Source organism: Eucalyptus grandis, chromosome 5 (assembly GCF_016545825.1).
Source record: "Eucalyptus grandis isolate ANBG69807.140 chromosome 5, ASM1654582v1, whole genome shotgun sequence".
NCBI classification, from domain to species: Eukaryota; Viridiplantae; Streptophyta; class Magnoliopsida; order Myrtales; family Myrtaceae; genus Eucalyptus; species Eucalyptus grandis.
This window is the reverse complement of record NC_052616.1, coordinates 38580227-38601182: the sequence shown is the minus strand read 5'-3', so window position 1 is coordinate 38601182 and position 20956 is coordinate 38580227. Positions and strand designations below refer to the sequence as shown.

Below are 20956 nucleotides of genomic sequence, written 5' to 3'. Positions count from 1 at the left end.
GGTACAACCTCGTTTAGTTGCTCTTTTTTTCCATTGCTTCATAGTAAGTCCGCTAGTAAGGGCTGTGTTCATTAACCTCTGCATGAAGCCATTGGCCATAGGCCATCTTGTCTTTGCCTTCAAGTTTTGCCTCATCAAAAGGAAAGTCCTTACAATACATTGTGTAATGTCCTAGCTTCCCATAGGAATAGCAAAAGTGGGATAGCTATTCATAACGGAAGTCTAGCCATAGAGTTTTGTTATCAATTCCGATTAGTTGGCCTGTTTTCAAGGGTTCTTGCAAATTAATTTTGACCCTCGCTCTGCTAGCTCTAAGGGTTTAGCCTTCTTTCATATCTACTTTCACTTCTAGAACCTTGCCCACATGTTTAATTGCTTTGCTAATCATTTGCTCTGTGCACCATTCCAAAGGGAGGCCGAAAACTTGTACCCAAAATGCACAGCTGGAAAAGTCGTAGTAGTGCAGTGGTGTATTGGGTATCCATGGTTTAAAAATGACTAAATGACTAGAAAATAACCAAGGCCCGCCCTCTAAGATTCGCTGTTTTTCTGCAGTCGAATGGAATTTGGCAACATACAGTCCGGCCTCTCTTTGGGATATCTCAACTTGTTCCGTTCTCCAAGCACGCTTCAAGGTACTTTGAAATGCTTGAAAATTGACAGAGGGATTAGAATGGATCTTACCTATTAGTTTTAATCTGCATTCCTCCAGTTTTTCAAGCGACGGCTCATCGTCCCACACCTCAATTTCTTGTTCAGAGCAGAGGCAGCCCAATCTGTGATAGAGGGTAGCAAGTCAGGATGAATTCTCTTATTCTTCGGGGTCCATGAAATGAGCCCACAGAGGCGATTGAAGGCAAGGCAATACATGCGGAGCTAGTGTGAAGCGTCAGAACCAGAAGTGACTGAAATATGAAGGGACGATTTAAGGTAGCAACTTCGGAATTGGGCAATTGAAGCCATGCAGTGACCGAAATAGGGAACGGAAGAGGAAACGAAGTCACCTAGCAAATAGAAATGGAATGAAGGCTTTGAGAAAAAGGGTTAGAGCATCGTTGGGGCATTGATGGTGAAGGATTGTGAATGTGACAAAGCCCAACAAAATCAGGGGAAAGCAGCGGGATGGAGTACCAGTGGAAATGTCATCGAGAGAGGAGAGGGTTGAGAATACAAGGGAAACGAGAAAGCCATGTACGAGATGAAGATGGAATTGTATGGGAAAATTAGGGTTTAGGTAACTAAGCTACCGTTGAGGTAGAGAAGACTCTGCATGTCGAGAGAAAAGGATACAATTCTTAGATAGCTGCAAAAAATCTAATTCCCCTCTATCCTTTCCTCATTCGGATTCTTTTTCATTTATTGAAAAACCCTTTTAGAGTCATTTCAAAATAGGAAAAGATTTTTTTTTTTAATGAAATACTTGATTCTTATTCCAAATGAATTTCTGAAAATTCTTTTTGATTTTTGATTTCAAGAAACCATTTTGTTTATTGGTGTCAAAATAGGATATGGGGTATAAAAATGGAGAATCTATTCTCTGTTTTTTTTTTTTTTTAAAGATCTTGGAGATTGTGTAATGCTTACTCTCAAACTCTTTGTTTATATAGTAGTGATATTTTTTGTTTCTCTCTTCATCTTTGGATTCCTATCTAATGATCCAGGACGTAATCCTGGACGTGAAGAATAAAAAGGCCTTTCTTTTTACTTGCTTAATTTTTCAATGTTCTTACTTAGGATTTTATCTATTGTACATCCTTATTTATTTATTATATGAAATAAAAAAAAAACAAAAACAAAGGAAATGTTTTGAAAAAATAAAAAATGAAATAACAATTCATCAACAAAAACGGAAAGAGAGGGATTCGAATCTTTGGTACGAAAAACTCGTACAACGGATTAGCAATCCGACGCTTTAGTCCACTCAGCCATCTCTCCCAATTGAAAAAGGATAATTACTATCTTACCATTAGTTTACTCAAGTTTTGTTGCTTCCGTAAATTCTAATTCTTGCAATATCGCTTTTTAGAAATCAACACAAAAGTGATTTGCTAGCTTATCGGGTCAACCGTAATAATTCGTTTGATAAGTAGTCAGCATGATCTCATGGCCAATTTCAAATCTTATTTCTTGAAGCTTCTACTATTAAAATAAGACAAGGCCACAGACTACCGATCACGAAGCCACAAGTTTGTCGGTCAGTAGATTGGGTTTGGACGGAAGCCACGTGTACTTCTCGTGGCTCGAAATGCAAGGTCTCTTGACACCACCGCCATCAATCAGAAACCAGCTTAGCCAGCTCTTATGAGATTTTCGTCATCCGATCCTCTCGTTGCGACGATGGACGCGATTGTCAATAAGCTTGGTGGTTCTCTTCCGGTCCCGAGCGTTCAGGAGTTGGCAAAAAAGGCCATAACCGAACTCCCGCCTCGCTATATCCGTACCGACCTAGACCATGGGACTTCGTTGCTTCAAGTACCAGTAATTGATCTGAGCAAGCTCTCGTCGAGCGATGGCGATTTGACGGAGTCCGAGCTTGAAAAGCTGCACTCTGCATGCAGAGATTGGGGATTCTTCCAGGTCTTCCGTGAGGTCTAGATTTGTTTTTCAAGAATTCGGCTTTCGAAGTTAATCGATCCCCTTTTGTGGATGCAGTTGATAAACCATGGAGTGAGCTTTTCGTTGTTGGAGGAGGTGAAGTTGGGAATACAAGAGTTCTTCAAGCTTCCAATGGAGGAGAAAAGGAAGTTTTGGCAACAAGAAGGAGACTTGCAGGGCTTCGGGCAGGCGTTTGTAGTGTCCGAGGAGCAGAAGCTCGATTGGGGCGACATGTTTTACGTGGTGTCCCTCCCCAGACATTTGAGAAAACCTCACCTTTTTCCCATGCTTCCTTCTCCCTTCAGGTTTTTCTCTCTATCGTGCATTGAGTACACTATCCATCGAGATTGTCTGTATGCATGTCGTAAATTTACCCTTCCGAGGCTGACGCATTACGATGAAGGAGGTTTGAATTGGCCGGATTTAATTTTCTTCTTTGTCTACTTCTGCCCTTCCCATTCCCACCTCCCCCGCACGTTGCTTGCCACTGTCCATATTGCATAGAGTCCGCCTCCACCGTCGTCGCCCCACGAGCGCTGATAAGCCACCGGACCTCACCATTGGTCATGTCGCCATAGCAGCCACCATCGTTATCGACACATGGCTCCGCTGTCTCCCTCGTCCATCATGTCCCTCCCTCTCATCCCTCCCATGTTGCATTGGATGACCCTTAGTCAACCCAGATTGAAGGTCGACAGAGGCTGGGAGGCCACATGCGCAAATCCCACCCCTACTCGTCGCTGAAACTTAAACATTAGAGATATAAAGAACCCATTTTCGAGCAAAATTAGTTCGAAAAACAGGGTAACTAATTTTATATACCAAATTCTGTAATCCCAAGCGTCACGCGAAACAATAACATTCATTGTTGAAGGACAAATGCCATTAAATTTGTTATATTTATTTATTAACTAAAATTTCAAATATACATCTCGAAAGTATCTAAAGCGTATCCTTCCACCATTTCTAAGACAGACGCGAAAACTTTGGCTCTCCCCTCCTTCTCCAATTGGACTTTTGGTTCCTTTACTAGCTAACTATTTAATTCACTCTAATTGGTTGACACATCAACAATCGAATTAAAGATAATAAGTTAGAAAAATTCTTAGCTACACCCGGTGCATGTGTGGCCAATGATTCATGTGAGTTGGGCTTATATGAGCGGGATGCATGAAAGATTGGCTTGATGATTAGCCCGCATCATCAATAATACCTTAACTTTAGCAGCATGATGAATATTGTATTAAAAACTTGTGTAACTATTTTCTACAAATCCCAAATCTCTCGACGTCAAGATGAATAATTAATTACATACTGAAAACATACTCATATCACTGCCTCACATTTTGAGTGAAAATCCATGCTCTCTCTCTCTCTCTCTCTCTCTCTCTCTCTCTCTCTCTCTCTCTCTCTCTCTCTCTCTCTCTCTCTCTCTCTCTCTCTCTCTCTCTCTCTCTCTCTCTCTCTCTCTCTCTCTCTCTCTCTCTCTCCTTTGTAACCTATTCTTATATGTGTAATTATTATGCAGAGATGTGCTGGATAAATACTCCACAGAGCTCCAAGATCTTGCAATGAAGATACTCCTTCTCATGGCAAAAGCTTTAAAGATGGACACCAAGGAGATGATAGAACTGTTTGATGAGGGCCTGCAAGGCATGAGGATGAACTATTACCCTCCGTGTCCGCGACCTGAGCTGGCCATTGGCCTCACTCCACATTCCGACGCCGTAGGCCTTACCATTCTTCTCCAAGTGAATGAAGTGGAAGGTCTCCAAGTAAGAAAAGAGGGCAAGTGGGTTCCCATCAAGCCCCTTCCTAATGCTTTCGTTGTCAATGTCGGAGACATTTTAGAGGTAAAGATCTTCGATCGGCCAAATCTCTATAGTTTTGATGCAGATTTCCACCTAATTTTGTCTTAAATACTGCCAATGTTGTCTAGAATCGATGAGCTATTGATGACAAGACTATTATCTCAAAAAATCTGGTATTTCTAAAGATACCTTTCAATGAATAGTCTACCTAAACTGAACTTTATGCAATTTGTTAGGATGAGTATGGAGAATAGAATTTCATGAACAAGAATCCATCAGAGGCATGACTGAATAGTTTGTGTATTTGATGATTGACACAGATTGCCACGAATGGTAATTATCGTAGCATTGAGCACCGAGCAACAGTAAACTCAACGAAGGAGAGGCTCTCGGTTGCCACATTCTACAGCCCGAAATTGGAAGGCAAAATGGGTCCTACACCGAGCTTAATCACTCCGGACAAGCCAGCATTGTTTAAAACAATAGGTGTTGCCGATTACTTCAAGGGATTTTACTCTCGTGAGCTGCGAGAAAAGTCATATCTTGATATTATGAGGACGATTCAGGGTGAGGAAAATAGAGGGGATTGAATTTGGATTTGCTATCCCAAAAGTCAGTCAGAAACACCATGTTATGTTATGTATGTTAAAATAATATAAAATTGATTGTTGAAGATTTGAGCATGTTGGATTTGTTGTTTGTATTCTTCAAAATGCTTGATCTCTGGTGGGTGTCAAGAAGATTGAAGACGAAAGGATATCAGCACCATTTATGATGGGTTATGTTTGGGTAGGCCCTCCACCATTCAACAAGGAGTAAATGCTTTCATATTGAAAATGGGAGGTCTTTTTTGTTTTTCTTTATTCAAAGAACGTGAGATTTTTTCAATGTCACAAGGAGCAAAGATTTCATGTCTTTGTCTCTGGTTTTTCTTCAGCATTTTGGACTTTCTTATTTTGTTCATTCAATGTTAGTTAAGCTACATGCATGTGCAACCACTTTAAAAGGTTGTGGATTTCTGATTTGTAGTTACATCAAGCAAAGAGCATTTACATTTCCGTTATTTCTCTCTCCAATCTTCATTTATACCTCGTTCCAAACTTTCAAAAGTTGTCATTATTATAATTTTTTAGTTCTTACATTTGATATCAGAGCTAGAAATGATATTTACTAGTTCCATTCAATTGCAACTTCCAAAGTTGAACGGAAAGAATTTCAACAGTTGGTCTGTCCAGATGAAGGTTCTTTTCAAATTGCAAGATTCGTGGAGTTTGGTGGAAAACAGCTACATTGAAGTGGCCGATGCTAAAGCATGAGGCTTTAAGAAAGGAGGAGAAAGATACTTTGGTGGAGTCTCGGAAGAAAGATCAGAAAGCTTGTATGTGATCTTTGAAGTTGTGGAGGAAGCAATATTCATTTAAAAAAAATTCGGGGTTGTCTAAATTTGGTGGAATAGACTTATTACCCCTCCGATCCTAAGATATTAAGATTTTTTTTTTTCTGGTCGGTAGCCTAAGACATTAAGATGAAGTAGGATTAAATTGGCAGATTTGATTTCCCCAATTTTCCCCTCTTTTCTTCTATTTCCTCCCTTTCTACGTCTGCCCTTCTCATTCCCAACGGGCACCAGCATAACTTCCTACCTGACCATTCTCACACAGGACGTCTCCACCGCTTTCGCCTCACCCTCACCGATAAGCCACTTGAGCCTCGCCATTCATTATGTCAAAAATTGAACCAATAGGTGAAGGGAGGTATTAAAGAATTAGGTGGACAACTTTGATACTAATGTTGAAGGATCAACCTAAATATTTAAGTTGATAGGTAAATGGAGATTACATATATATAATAAATATATAAACTTCATAGTCAAGCGATGTGAGATATTTCAATATGTCATTAGCATCACTATGTCGTACCTAGCCCCACTCATTGCCCCTTCTCTTGCAGCCTTTTGTGGTGATCCCTCTCTCTCTCTATTTCACAAAATAGCTAAATTAATTTTACATACCAATGTCAGTATTTCTGGTGTGACACAAAACAATAATTCATGTGGGGTTGTTTTTGTGCTCACGTAAAGGGAAGATTTCTATAATTGGACCTCTCTCTCAATTTCACAAAATCGCTAAATTAAGTTTATATACCAATGTCGATATCTTTGGTGTGACACGAAACAATAATTCATGTGGGTTTGTCTTTGTGCTCATGTAAAGGGAAGATTTCTATAATCGGACCTCTCTCTCAATTTCACAAAATAGCTAAATTAAGTTTATATACCAATGTCGGTATCTTTGGTGTGACACGAAACAATAATTCATGTGGGTTTGTCTTCGTGCTCACGTAAAGGGAAGATTTCTATAATCACACCTCTCTCTCAATTTCACAAAATAGCTAAATTAAGTTTATATACCAATGTCGGTATCTCTGGTGTGACGCGAAACAATAATTCATGTGGGTTTGTCTTCGTGCTCACGTAAAGGGAAGATTTCTATAATCACACCTCTCTCTCAATTTCACAAAATAGCTAAATTAAGTTCATATACCAATGTCGGTATCTCTGGTGTGACGCGAAACAATAATTCATGTGGGTTTGTCTTCGTGCTCACGTAAAGGGAAGATTTCTATAATCGGACCACCACTCCTCTCTCTCTCTCAATTTCACAAAATAGCTGAATTAATATATACCAATGTCAGTGTGACATGGAACAATAGTTCATGTGAGTTTGTCTTCGTGTTCACACGTAAAGGGAAGATTTCTATAATCGGACCGCCACTGTACTTGTTCTAGTACTGTTACTTTCGTAAGCATAATTTGGTTGATGAGTGAGACTTGGGAGTAAGGACAAAAATTGTCGCTTTGAGCTTTTCATGGACAGGCGAGATGATCGTTCACGCGATTTGTTGGGTACACGCACGTAAACATTCTACATTTGGATTCAGGCAAATTATCGCTGGCCAAATCAAACGAAGATCGCGCTCAAATTACTTTATAATGTCTACTGACAACTCAAATGATTTGCACATCCCTTGTCATAAAGAGCAATTTAATCAAAGTGGGGGAGATTTCGAGGTGATCCTATGCCTCGATTTCTGGCATCTATTGAGTAGCAGTTTCTTAAAGGTTTGCTACCTATTTAATCACAGATAAGTAGATTTTAATTTTTATCGAAGATCTTTCTTAGAGTTTGTGTATTACTAGACTTCGTGTAGATATAATGATGAAATCTACTTAGCTACAACACACTTCGACGGAGAAATACTTCGTTGAAGGGCCAGTAGGGATTAGTATTAGTGCGAATGTACGAGAGTTGGTTACCTTAAATTCAAGAATAAGAAGTGCGTTATTGGAATTCTAATGAGTTTGAGTTAATTAAGAACATCAATGGTCTGTCATTTATACAGAACTCTTGTTTATGACATATACAAGATTTGGAAACCATACATGACTTATTTTGTATGTGATCAAATCGCTTATTAGGCTTAATGCTAAGTTTGCATGATAAGTTTAGCAAGGGCCGAAAATATAATAAAACTTCATTATGAGTCGGATGCATGGAAGACTAGCTTCAGGATTAGCCCACATCATCAAGAATATCTTAACTTTACAGTGAATATTGTATGCTCAGCCTGTTTACCATCTTCTACACATCCCGTCCTCTCTCTCGCCTTTGTAACCTATTCTTACATGTATCACCTTATCATTATGCAGAGAAGTCTTAGATGAATACTCCTCGGAGCTGCGAGACCTTGCAATGAAGATACTCCTTCTCATGGCAAAAGCTCTGCAGATGGAACCCAAGGACATGATAGAACTGTTTGATGAGGGCAGGCAGGCCCTTAGGATGAACTATTACCCTCCGTGTCCGCGACCTGAGCTTGTCACGGGCCTCACTCCTCACTCCGACTCCACCGGCCTCACCATTCTTCTCCAAGTCAATGAAATGGAAGGTCTCCAAGTAAGGAAAGAGGGCAAGTGGGTCTCTCTCAAGCCCCTCCCTAATGCATTCGTTGTCAACGTCGGAGACATTTTAGAGGTCAGTATTACGATTGGCCCTATTTCTATTGTTTTGACACGGAGTTCCACCTAGTTTTGTTTGTATATGAGCTAGTATTGTCTATATCCATCTGCTGTTGATGACAAAACTGTGATATCATACACTATGCATCTAACATTTCACTTATAAATGTTAAAGAGGGACAAACTCATCAATCTAAACGAAAATTTATGCGCTGTGAACGCAACAATAATCTTGAATAAAATGGTAGACATTTCAATTATGAAATGCGGGAAATTTGTATAGTTACATGTTTGTTTTCCAAATCCCAATGTGGACTTCATTGTTTATTGATATGCAATGAGCTAGTTAGTTTGATCTACAGATGAAACAATTTCACGAACAAAATCCACAAAGAGGGATGACAAATTAGTTTGTGTATTTGATGATTGACACAGATTGTGATGAATGGCACTTATCGTAGCATTGAGCATTGAGCAATGGTTAACTCAATGATGGAGAGGCTCTCAATTGCTGCATTTTACAGCCCAAAATTGGAAGGGGAATTTGGTCCTGCACCGAGCCTGATCACAATGGAAAAGCCAGCATTATTCAGAAGAATAGGTATGGCCAATTACTTGAGGGGTCTCTACTCTTGTGAGCTCCAAGGGAAGTCATATCTTGACATTATGAGGATTGCATGATATCTTTATGTTTACACTCTCTGTGTACTTCAAATAAATGGATCATGTATTGACGCAATATCTGTATAATCCATATCCATTTCGCTCCCTCCTTGCTTTTGTTGATCAATTTCATCATTTTTTTCTCCGGATGACATTATGATGACATAAATAGAGCCCTTTAACTCTTGTACATTTCTTTTTTGTTGGGAAAACAAGTGAACTTTACTCATAATAAAACAAACCAGCGTAAATCTGTTATAGAGAAAGTATCAATTCAACGTTCTCAAATTTCTACAAATCTATATTCTTCTTACCAATGCAAAATGTGCATTGTTACATCATAACGAAGGCTGAACTTAATCATTCGTAACAAACCCATTATACAAGTGGAGTGAAAAAGAAGGATGAGATTCGACTTTGTGAGTGTGGAATTTAGGATCGCTTCCCAACGTCATGATAAAGCTTTAAAGCTCTTGCTAACCGGGATGAGAGCATGACCTATAACACACAACCTTAGAAGAACCGACAAGTCTTTTTCGATATGATCAAAATCTAAATTAATATTTTGAGGATAAGGTTCGTATTGGTTTTGCCACATGGTTCAAGGAAATAGCTAGTAGGGAATCGGTTTCCTTCATTGGGAACTCCACAAAGTGGATAGGCATGAATTTCCCTTCCCATGGTGGTCTTCATGCGACCACTGGAACGAAGATTGGTCTGTATGTTCGTTGGTCCGTGTCTCTTAAAATTGCATACAAACCGAGATCAACTCAAGAGTTTCATTTCAAGGCTTGAATTGGGATCGTCCTTCGCTTAGAACGCAGACCAAGTGAGGAAGGCCAGTGTCTGCGCGTTGCATCATGGGGACAGGACTTCCATCAGAACCGACTGCTTTGGATCACAAATCATATGGAGGAAATCACTGTTTTCAAGGCAGCACCATCAATTCACCTTACCCAAAAATTTCATCTGTTTATTCAAATCCCTCTTGATGCGCAAATTTAAGCTATTCTATATAATTAATTGATCGACCCCGACCCCAAAATAAAAATATCATCTGCACAGAAGTCATGCCGTCATCACATGCCAATCACATGGATTTCTATTTTCATCATGATGGTGAACGTACGCCGGATTCTTCTTCATAATGGCTGACCATCTCTCTTTCATCTTATCCCATGGCCAAATTGCAAAACCCACGTACTAGATGGCGTGATAGGAGACGACAGCAGGATTTGAAGAGAGAAGATGATCGACGGATTCGGTCAGTAAAATATTCTCTTTTACTTTATTTGGGTTTATAATTGGCCAAAAATGATTAATGGAATCTTCGAAAGGTAAGGATAATTTAGTTTACTCAAGTTTCGTTGCTTCTGTAAATTCTAATTCTTGCGATATCACTTTTTAGAAATCAACACAAAAGTGATTTGCTTACGTTTGCCAGCTTATCTGGTCAACCGTAATAATTTGTTTGATAAGCAGTCAGCATGATCTCGTGGCCAATTTCAAATCTTATTTCTTGAAGCTTCTACTATTAAAATAAGACTAGGCCACCGACTACCGATCACGAAGCCACAAGTTTGTCGTCAGTAGATTGGGTTTGGCCGGAAGCCACGTGTACTTCTCGTGGCTCGAAATGCAAGGTCTCTTGACACCAGTGCCATAAATGAGAAACCACCTTAGCCAGCTCTTATGAGATTTTCGTCATCCGATCCTCTCGTTGCGACGATGGATGCGATTGTCAATAAGCTTGGTGGTTCTCTTCCGGTCCCGAGCGTTCAGGAGTTGGCAAAAGAGGCCATAACCGAACTCCCGCCTCGCTATATCCGTACCGACCTAGACCATGGGACTTCGTTGCTTCAAGTACCAGTCATTGATCTGAGCAAGCTTTCGTCGAGCGATGGCGATTTGACGGAGTCCGAGCTTGAAAAGCTGCACTCTGCATGCAGGGATTAGGGATTCTTCCAGGTCTTCCGTGAGGTCCAGATTTGTTTTTCAAGAATTCGGCTTTCGAATTTAATCGATCCCCTTTTTGTGGATGCAGTTGATAAACCATGGAGTGAGCTTTTCGTTGTTGGAGGAGGTGAAGTTGGGAATACAAGAGTTCTTCAAGCTTCCAATGGAGGAGAAGAGGAGGTTTTGGCAACAAGAAGGAGACTTGCAGGGCTTCGGGCAGGCGTTTGTAGTGTCCGAGGAGCAGAAGCTCGATTGGGGCGACATGTTTTACATGGTGTCCCTCCCCAGACATTTGAGAAAACCTCACCTTTTTCCCATGCTTCCTTCTCCCTTCAGGTTTTTCTCTCTCTCGTGCATTGAGTACACTATCCATTGAGATTGTCTAAATGCATGTCGTAAATTTACCCTTCCGAGGCTGACGCATTAAGATGAAGGAGGTTTGAATTGGCCGGATTTGATTTTCTTCTTTGTCTATCTGCCCTTCCCATTCCCACCTCCACACACGTTGCTTGCCACTGTCCATATTGCATAGAGTCCGCCTCCACCGTCGTCGCCCCACGAGCGCTGATAAGCCACCGGACCTTACCATTGGTCATGTCGCCATCGCAGCCACCATCGTTATCGACACATGGCCCCGCTCTGTCTCCCTCCCATGTTGCATTGGATGACCCTTAGTCAACCCAGATTGAAGAACGACAGAGGCTGAGAGGCCACATGCGCAAATCCCGCCCCTGCTCGTCACTGAAACTTAAACATTAGAGATACAAAGAACCCATTTTCCAGCAAAATTAGTCCGAGAAACAGGGTAACTAATTTTATATACCAAGTTCTGTAATCCCAAGCGTCACACGAAACAATAACATTCATTGTTGAAGGATCAATGGCATTAATTTTTTTTTTTATATTTATTTATTAACTAAAATTTCAAATATACATCTTGCAATATCTAAAGTGTGCCCCCCATCATTTCTAAGAGAGACGCAAAAACTTTGGCCTTCACCTTCTCCTCCAAACGGACTTTTGGTTCCTTTACTAGCTAACTATTTAATTTACTCTAATTGGTTGATACATCAACAATCGAATAAAAGATAATAAGTTAGAAAAATTCTTGGCTACACCAGGTGCGTGTGTGGCCAATGATTCATGTGAGTTGGGCTTATATGAGCGGGATGCATGAAAGATTGGCTTGATGATTAGCCCGCATCATCAATAATACCTTAACTTTAGCAGCGTGATGAATATTTTCTACAAGTCCCAAATCTCTCGACGTCAAGATGAATAATTAATTACATACTGAAAACAAACATACTCATATCACTGCCTCACATTTTGAGCGAAAATCCGTGCTCTCTCTCTCTCTCTCTCTCTCTCTCTCTCTCTCTCTCTCTCTCTCTCTCTCTCTCTCTCTCTCTCTCTCTCTCTCTCTCTCTCTCTCTCTCTCTCTCTCACCTTTGTAACCTATTCTTATATGTGTAATTATTATGCAGAGATGTGCTGGATAAATACTCCACAGAGCTCCAAGATCTTGCAATGAAGATACTCCTTCTCATGGCAAAAGCTTTAAAGATGGACACCAAGGAGATGATAGAACTGTTTGATGAGGGCCTGCAAGGCATGAGGATGAACTATTACCCTCCGTGTCCGCGACTGAGCTGGCCATTGGCCTCACTCCACATTCCGACGCTAAAGGCCTTACCATTCTTCTCCAAGTCAATGAAGTGGAAGGTCTCCAAGTAAGAAAAGAGGGCAAGTGGGTTCCCATCAAGCCCCTTCCTAATGCTTTCGTTGTCAATGTCGGAGACATTTTAGAGGTAAAGATTTTCGATCGGTCAAATCTCTATAGTTTTGCTGCAGAGTGCCACCTAATTTTGTCTTATATACTAGCCAATGTTCTCTAGATTCGATGAGCTATTGATGACAAGACTGTTATAACCAAACAACCATGGCTCAATCACATTATCAAAACAATTCAACCACTTGGATCGTCTCAGCGATCAATCGACTTGGCCGATTACAGGTCATTCCAACAAATCAATTACTACTACCCATCTCGACCTGATAGGAAGATTTAGCAACCAGTGGCAATCACGGCCCCACTCGGCACGACCTGTAATCAGGTGGTAATTCACGGCCTCATCAGGCACGACCTCTAATACGTGGTATTTCACGGCCTCATCAGGCACGACCTCTAATAGGTGGTATTTCACGGCCTCATCAGGCACGACCTCTAATAAGTGGTATATCACGGCCTCATCAGGCACGACCTCTAATAAGTGGTATATCACGGCATCATCAGGCACGACCTCTAATAGGTGGTATTTCACGGCCTCATCAGGCACGACCTCTAATAGGTGGTATATCACGGCCTCATCAGGCACGACCTCTAATAGGTGGTATTTCACGGCCTCATCAGGCACGACCTCTAATAGGTGGTATTTCACAGCCTCATTGGGCGCGACCTTTATCAGGTGGCATATCACGGCCCCACTGGGCGCGACCTCTAATAGGTGGCATATCACGCCCCACTGGGCGCGACTTCTAATAGGTGGCATATCACGGCTCCACTGGGCGCGACCTCTAATAGGTGGTATATCACGGCCAATCGCCCATTCATTTCCACACTTAGGATTTTATAAAGAGTCCCTATATATCGCAATCACACTCAATTTTCCACAACCAATCATCAATATCAAATTCTAAATGCACAGCAGCGATCGGTACGAAATTCTGAGCAAATAAGGTCAAAAATAATTTTTCTGATTTTTTTTTTATAAAAAATAATATTTCAATAATTTCGGATTATAATATAATATAATATTTTCCAGAATTTCGAAGCACTTAAATAATTCAAAACTAAAATCATTTTGTGTCACATCAAGGCTTAACTTTAAATAACTTCTTTTAACCTTTAATTTAAACATACTTTAACATAAACCAACATCTTAATCCAATTTATAATTAAATGCACTAATCCACACACCTAAACTTACTTAATTTAAACTAAGCACACCTAGGGCATCATTAACACTCTAATCAAGATTTAGTGAGTTAAACTCACCGGATTAGCGAGCCGAGCGGACCAAAACGACGGGAACGACGCGGGGATCGACTTTCCTCAAAGCGGGCCGAGCATCCGGGCTCGGGAAGGCGGCCGAAACGGGCCAAGACCAAGCTGGAATACCCATTTTTCCAGCCACTGATTTGGGGCCGAGAAGGGCGGAGGAGGGCGGCGGCAGCTCGTGCGGGTGAGACAGCAGCTCCGGCGACCCTTCGGCGGCGGCGGCGGCGGCAACAGCTCGAGACGGCCTGGTCTACGAGCTGGAGGTGCGGGCTGAGCGCGAGCCGGCCGGCGAGCTGGCACGTGGCTTCGTGCGGACGCACGGCGACGGTGATGACCGTGGCGGCTCCGGCGGCGAGCTGGCGGCGACGGGCGAACGACGAAGAGGGCGGACGGCCATGGCTGCTCCAGCTTCTTCTCTGCCATTTTTCTGATCTTCGCACAACAACAATGGAGGAGAGAGGTGACGGGAGAGGAAGGGGGAAGACGGAGGGCGTGCGGCCAAGGTGGAACGATGACGACGACGGCAACGTGCGGCGGTGAGCAGGCGACCGAGCGGCCGAAGGGGGGCGGCGTCGGGGCTGGTCCGGTCGAAGCTCTCCCTCCCCCTCTTTCTCTCTCTCTCCCAAGGTCCAAGGAAGAAGATGATGTTGATAGGTGAGAGAGAAAAACCCCACTTTATGAGGGCCAATGGGCTCTTGCCACTTGTCAACACCCCATTCGCTTGGCTTCAATCAGCATGACATCACCCACATGATGTCATCTTCCACTATCTCCTCTCCCACAACATTCTTCAATGGGTGGAATATCATTTCCGCCGGGGTCCAAATCCTTGTACATCAAATTTCTTCAATTCTCGTCAATTCTATTTCAATTGAGTCCAAATTAAAGTCCATAAAATTAATCCGATGTCTCCACACTTCAATTCACATCTTCACTTGTCCATAGAACCAACTTAAGTCCCAAAAGTACGACCAAACGCAGGCCTACTAATTTCTCGAGCCAAATTAGCCAATCTCTGATTATTTTGCTGAAAAACTCGGCTTGCATGAAAAATCTTCCGGAGATTAGTCAATATTCCTAAAATGATTTGTGACACACCCAGACTCTCAATTTCTAAATTCGATCTCAATTCCACGGTTAATTTCACTTTGGCACGATACTAGCGTGGCCCAACCTACCGGGTAGCCTTTAGAGATTTTTATGCATTTGACATGTGGTTGATCATCTCAAGCCACAATGTACATCTTTGAAACATTGGCAACTTTCGGTTGTCGGGGAAATCTCAAGGTTTCAAATACGAACACAGGGTACCCAATCGATAGAAAAGTCGGTCCAGTGCCGATCGACACGAATTGTGCGATCTGGTGGAATCACCCACACCTGATCACATGCCTCTGTCGAGTCGACCTATCTCCGATCTCTAATCGAATTTTAATTGTGCCGCAATGACCCTTGCAGATTAACTCGGTCGAAAGATCGCTTCCTGATCAAATTCTTGAGTCTGATGCATTAGAAACTCTTAACGGCTTCACCCGATAGACTAGTTTTCACATGAGTGGCCGACTCAAGGAAAATAACTAAATGCGTGCCAACGAAATGCCCGTATCAATTTATTGAAAATAGAATTGGAAAATTGGGATGTCACACTTGGGGGGACCAAGCTTTAATTGATTTGGATAATTATTGTTGACTTTTGCCCTTCTCCCTCAATCTTCTCTCATGCCAAGCTCAGCCGCCCCTCCTTCCTTTGCATGTCTAGTTGTCTTCCTCCTTCACGGTCTCTCTTTCATTTCCTTCGAAGCCGCCTCTCCATGTCGCCTCTCTTTCATCCCTCCCTTCTTGCAACTCCACCGAAATTACTGCCCCACCTTCTTCATGTCTTCATCCCAGTTGCTTGAAGTCAAGCCACCGAAGCCCCCCACCGAGTCAACATTTATGCCACCCCATCTCCCTCGGTTCTTCTTTACTGCCAAGCTGCTAGCTGCCTTCCCCCAAGCTGCACCGAAGTTGCTCCACTTTGGTTTGTCCCTCTTTCAACTGAACAAATTCAGCCACTTCCCCATAGTTGACTGAGGCAGCCTCAACTTTTGCTGCGCGTCTCTTAATCATCCACCAACGGTCCGCGAGAAGCCCAGCGAGTCAAGCAGCCACCGAATTAAGCTGTCCGTCTCCACCGAATTCCCTGTAGCTGCTCTTTGTTTGCCAGCCCATCTCTACCTCCTTCATCTAGCAACTCCAGGCCACACCAATCCAACCCATCTCAAAGCCTCGTTGTAGCCCACGCGATTTTCCAGCTCTAATTGAGCCCGCAAACTCCAGCCGCTTCACCCTAACCTTGATCCAACTAAGTTCAAGAACAAATCTCAACTTGGGCTAAGATTTGTTTGACCATTTTCGGCCTGGTCCAAGCCCTCGTTGGCGCCACCGCAAGCTTGAGTTGCAGCCGCCGTCGCGCCACTGTCGCGGTGAACTGGTTTTCGTGTTAAACCGGTGAGTTTATGCACTAAACTCTACTTAGTAGGCTAATGACGTTTATGGGATGATTAGTTTAAGTTAATCATGGATTAGGTGGTTAGTTAGATTAGATTAGTGATTTAATTATTCAATTATGCATGTTAGGGGGCTAGATTAGAGTAATTAAAGCCTAGATAGGATGTGCTATTTATCTAGACAGGTTTGGGAATTTTCCTAGCCCGTTTAGGTGGTTAATTTAGCAATTACTGCCTAAGTATGCATTTATGGAATTAAATTGTATTTATTTAATTAATTTTGGTAATTAATTGTTTATTAATTATTTTCCGGAAATTATACCTGGATAGCCGATGACCGGAATTGCGTTCTAATTGCAATGGTGTGGTTAATTTCTGCAATTGAGTGTTAATTTGTGTAAATTGAGTGCTGATTGGATTTTTTGTCATTTATTCCAAAAATTGTGAATATTAAATATCTATTCTTGAAAATCTTGGGTGTCAGGTTTTAATACCGAAAATAGTTTAATATATTATATAAAACAGTGGGATTTTAGAAAGGGAGGATATCAATTTTTCGAGCTCAATCTAATTGTATACCCACACACGATATTTTAATCGGATGTTTTTAATAAGAAGAAAATAGGCCAAGGTAGTTATCTTAATTGAGGCTTGTGAGTGCAAAGCACAATTTCCTTGGCCAAAATTGAATGATTGTGTGCTAGTTAAAAGAACCCATCCCTAGCGTATGTCGGTGGACGTTGCCTGTCCCCGGTGTGTGTTGGTGGATATTACGTATCCCCGGTGTGTGTTGGTGGATATTACCTATCCCTGGCATGTGTTGATGGATGTAACCTATCCCCGGTGTGTGTCGGTGGATATTACCTATCCCCAGCATGTGTCAGTGGATGTTATCTATCCCTAGTGTGTGTCGTTGGGTGTTACCTATCCTTGATGTGTGTCGGTGGATAGAGGACCGGCGTGTGTCAGGTAAAATTGCCCGTGTGGGTAGTATTAATTAATTGGAATGCATGTTGATTGAATTGATCAACCAAAGTGTGTCGGTAATTCTTGCTTGTGTTAGCAGTGATTGATTTAAATATTCCAATTGATGTGTGAATTTGCTATATGCATATGGTTGTGATATAAACTATACTGACCTGCAAGGAGGATCTAAGACAAAGTAAGTCTTTGTGGTTATATGATTGTGCATATTACCCTCCTAATCGGGGTTTAGAATGTGAACTCGTTGATATTTATATCTCACCCTATCGTGGGCTCATTTTTCAGGGCCGTAGAGTGGAGAACCTGGAGTCGAGCTGAGGTGATCTGAAATGTAGGTCAAATTGAATAGTTTCTTTTGAGAGTTGATCCTTTGAAATCTTTTAGGTATAGCCCCTTGTATATGACTCAGTTGGTCTACAACATCATGTTTTGTTTTGAATCTATTGTCCTACTTTTCTATCCCGAGATGGTTACTGTCAGGCGATTTGTTATTCGTTTATGCATGTACAACAAAATGAAAGGGTTGGTGACTCATCCTGGGAAGTCGCAAAATTTCATCGACCACCAAGGGATGGGCATGAGCTCAAGGATTAAGAAGTGACATCTCCGTTTAAGTGGTATCATAGCTTAGGTTTGTGTATGGAGTGATAAGGCGCGATGGGTTCTTGGAATAGTTAGTAGGAATGACCTTTATTTTATGCTGATGCATGTAAGTGATAGCTGATTGGTAGATTGTTTTATGGAGGTCACTCAAATTCTAATATGGTATTGGAATTGGAAAACAAGTTTCTATAAAGATCCTGTAGCATGAGTGACCAGGAGTAGAGGACTTCTAAGAAGAGGGGGGTAGGCCCTGTGACTCGGGGTAGGATGCCGACAAGAGTCAATACCTGAGGCGGTTGCGGTAGAGCGTAGGCTGAGGCCATTGCAAGTGGAGTAGCATCGTCTCTAGTCAGTGCTGGTGTAGCAACACCTAGTGATCCGAGAATTGTCGAGATCATGCAGACGCTAGAGGCGATGAGAGATTTAATGGGGCAGCAGGCCTAGAATCAAGCCGTCGCGATTATTGCCACTGCTATAGCTGTCGCTATTGTCGCAGCCAATGTTGTTGTTGTTGCTGCCATAGCCACTACCGCACTTGCCAACATTCCACTTGGGAACGTGGTTGCTGAGAGAGTGAGGCCGATGCACAAGCTTGTGGAGCAGTTTTTAAAGTTGAAACCACCGAAGTTCACTGGCAAGAAAGATCCCAAGGCTACAACTCTCTAGATCTAGGAATTGGAAAAGGCCTTTGCACTGCCGATGTGCACTGAGGCAGAGAAGGTCGTCCTTGCAGTTTATTAGTTGTAGGGAATTGCAAGCACTTAGTGGAGAGCCACTAGAGGGATAGTTTTCCTGGAAGGTGTGGTCCTAGAGTGGAACGCCTTTGTCGAGGTCTTTAAGAGCAAATACTTTTCTGAGACTACCAGAGAATTGAAGATGGCAGAATTCCAACTCCTTCGCCAAGGCTCAATGACGGCAAATCAGTATGAGGTGAAGTTCACTAAACTATCATAGTACGCTCCTGAATTGGTTGAGAATCTGGTAAATCGAGTTAGGAAATTCAGAGATGAACATAGGCTGGAACTGAGGAGTTCACTGATACTACTCAACCTGAGGAACTATAACGACCTGTATGAACGGCTCCAGATGATAAAGAGAGATAAAAAAGAAAGAGCTGCCTCATATGGGTCGTGGTTTGGTTCGAATAGAGATGGGAATAGGTCTGGGAAGAGACCTATGTCTGGAGGAATGTATCCTATTCCCCTCAACAAGAATGGTGAGAACGAAAAGTCAACGCCAAGACAGAATGGCGTGTGTCACTTCTGTAGAAAACGACACAGATCGGCCCCATGCCATTTTGAGATGGGTATGTGTTATGAATGTGGCCAACAGGGTCACATAGTTAGGAATTGTCCTCGAAGACCGATGGGACGCCACTGCCACTAATGGGTCAGAACCGACGAATTGCGCCGCAAAATGCACTGCAAAGTGGATTGAACAGGTAGCCAGCTCAGAGATGAATTGAGTCATGCATCGGACAGGAAGGGCAGTATTCCCAGAACAATTTTATCAGAGTAGCGCAACATGTTAAATTTATAGAACCTCAGTTGTTGTAATGAAGTTGTAGAAAGGAGAATCACTTGCTAGGGTTGTACTTGAATTTTTTGCCTATATATAACTTTGATATCATTTATATATAAGGGTTTGGCTCAAGGAGCCACTTGTTGTGATGAATCGTGTGTTCGATGAGTATTTGGATCATTTTGTGAATGTTTTCTTCGATGACATCCTAGTATACTCGAAAAGTCCTGAGAAGCATGAAAGACAATTGAGGACAATACTTCAGAATCTGCGAGATCATGAACTGTACACCAAGTTCAGCAAGTGCGAGTTTTGGTTGACTCGTGTTGCTTTCCTAGGTAACGAGATTTCAGGCGAAGAAATCTCCGTTGACTCGACCAAGATCAAAGCAATAAACAATTGGCTAAGACCGACTACCATGATAGAGATCATAAACTTTTTGGGTTTGGCAGGGTACTACGGAAGGTTTGTGGAAGGATTCTCAACATTAACTTCGCCGTTGATTTGACTATTGAAGAAGGTATAGAAATTTGCGTGGACAGACAAGTGCGAGCGTAGTGTCCAAGAGCTTAAGCAGAAGCTGACTGCCGTACCTGCATTGACCATTCCATCTGGTCTTGGAAGATACAAGATATATAGTAATGCGTCATTCAGAGAACTGGGTTGCGTACGCATCCCATCAGTTGAAACCTCATGAATTGAACTACCTAACGCATGACTTAGAACTCGCATCAATTATTTTCGCGTTGTAGATTTGAAGACATTACTTGTGTGGAAAAAGATTCCAGATCTTCACTGACCATCAAGGTCTCAACTATCTGTTTTCTTAAATGGAGTTGAATATGGGATAGAATCGCTAGATGGAACTCCTAAAGGACTATGATTGTGATATTTTATATAATCTTGGATAGGCTAACAAGGTCGCAAATGCGCTGAGTCAGAAATCTTCAGTAGCATATATGGTACTTAAGGAATGGACTTTACTCGAGAGAGAGCTCGAGACTCAATTTTTAAGTTTGAGGTAAGCCACCTTTCAAATCTTATGACCACCCTCAAAATTGAGCCGGAAGTACAAATTAGAATCAAGACGTTTCAACCAACAAATCTAGAGATTCAGAAGAACTTGCAAGAGGATACCAATAAAAGAAAGACTAACTTTTAGATTTCTGATGACGGAACACTCAGGTTTCAAGGATGATTGTGTGTACCTGATGATGTAGCGCTTAAGGAAGAGATATTGTCAAAAGCTCATTGT

At 42.0% G+C, this 20956-nt stretch overlaps 1 protein-coding gene and 2 pseudogenes across 1 annotated transcript; all 3 read left to right on the top strand.

Annotated features, from left to right (window-relative positions):
* Nucleotides 1-2200: 2200 nt before the first annotated feature.
* On the top strand, nt 2201-5475 carry LOC104445085 (protein SRG1). Its single transcript, XM_010058897.3, has 4 exons — nt 2201-2577; nt 2653-2900; nt 4124-4448; nt 4727-5475. Exons 1-4 carry the CDS (start codon nt 2302-2304, stop codon nt 4994-4996), a joined length of 1119 nt encoding a protein of 372 aa, XP_010057199.2. The 5' UTR covers nt 2201-2301; the 3' UTR covers nt 4997-5475.
* A 1973-nt stretch (nt 5476-7448) lies between these two features.
* LOC120293508 lies at nt 7449-9181 on the top strand (annotated as a pseudogene).
* A 1483-nt stretch (nt 9182-10664) lies between these two features.
* LOC104445084 lies at nt 10665-13124 on the top strand (annotated as a pseudogene).
* Nucleotides 13125-20956: the final 7832 nt, after the last annotated feature.

Coding starts and splice junctions, on each gene's coding strand:
- LOC104445085 (XM_010058897.3), top strand. CDS start 2,302: ATGAGATTTTCGTCATCCGATCCTCTCGTTGCGACGATGGACGCGATT. Junction 2,578..2,652: donor GAGATTGGGGATTCTTCCAG/GTCTTCCGTGAG, acceptor TTGTGGATGCAG/TTGATAAACCATGGAGTGAG. Junction 4,449..4,726: donor ATGTCGGAGACATTTTAGAG/GTAAAGATCTTC, acceptor TGATTGACACAG/ATTGCCACGAATGGTAATTA.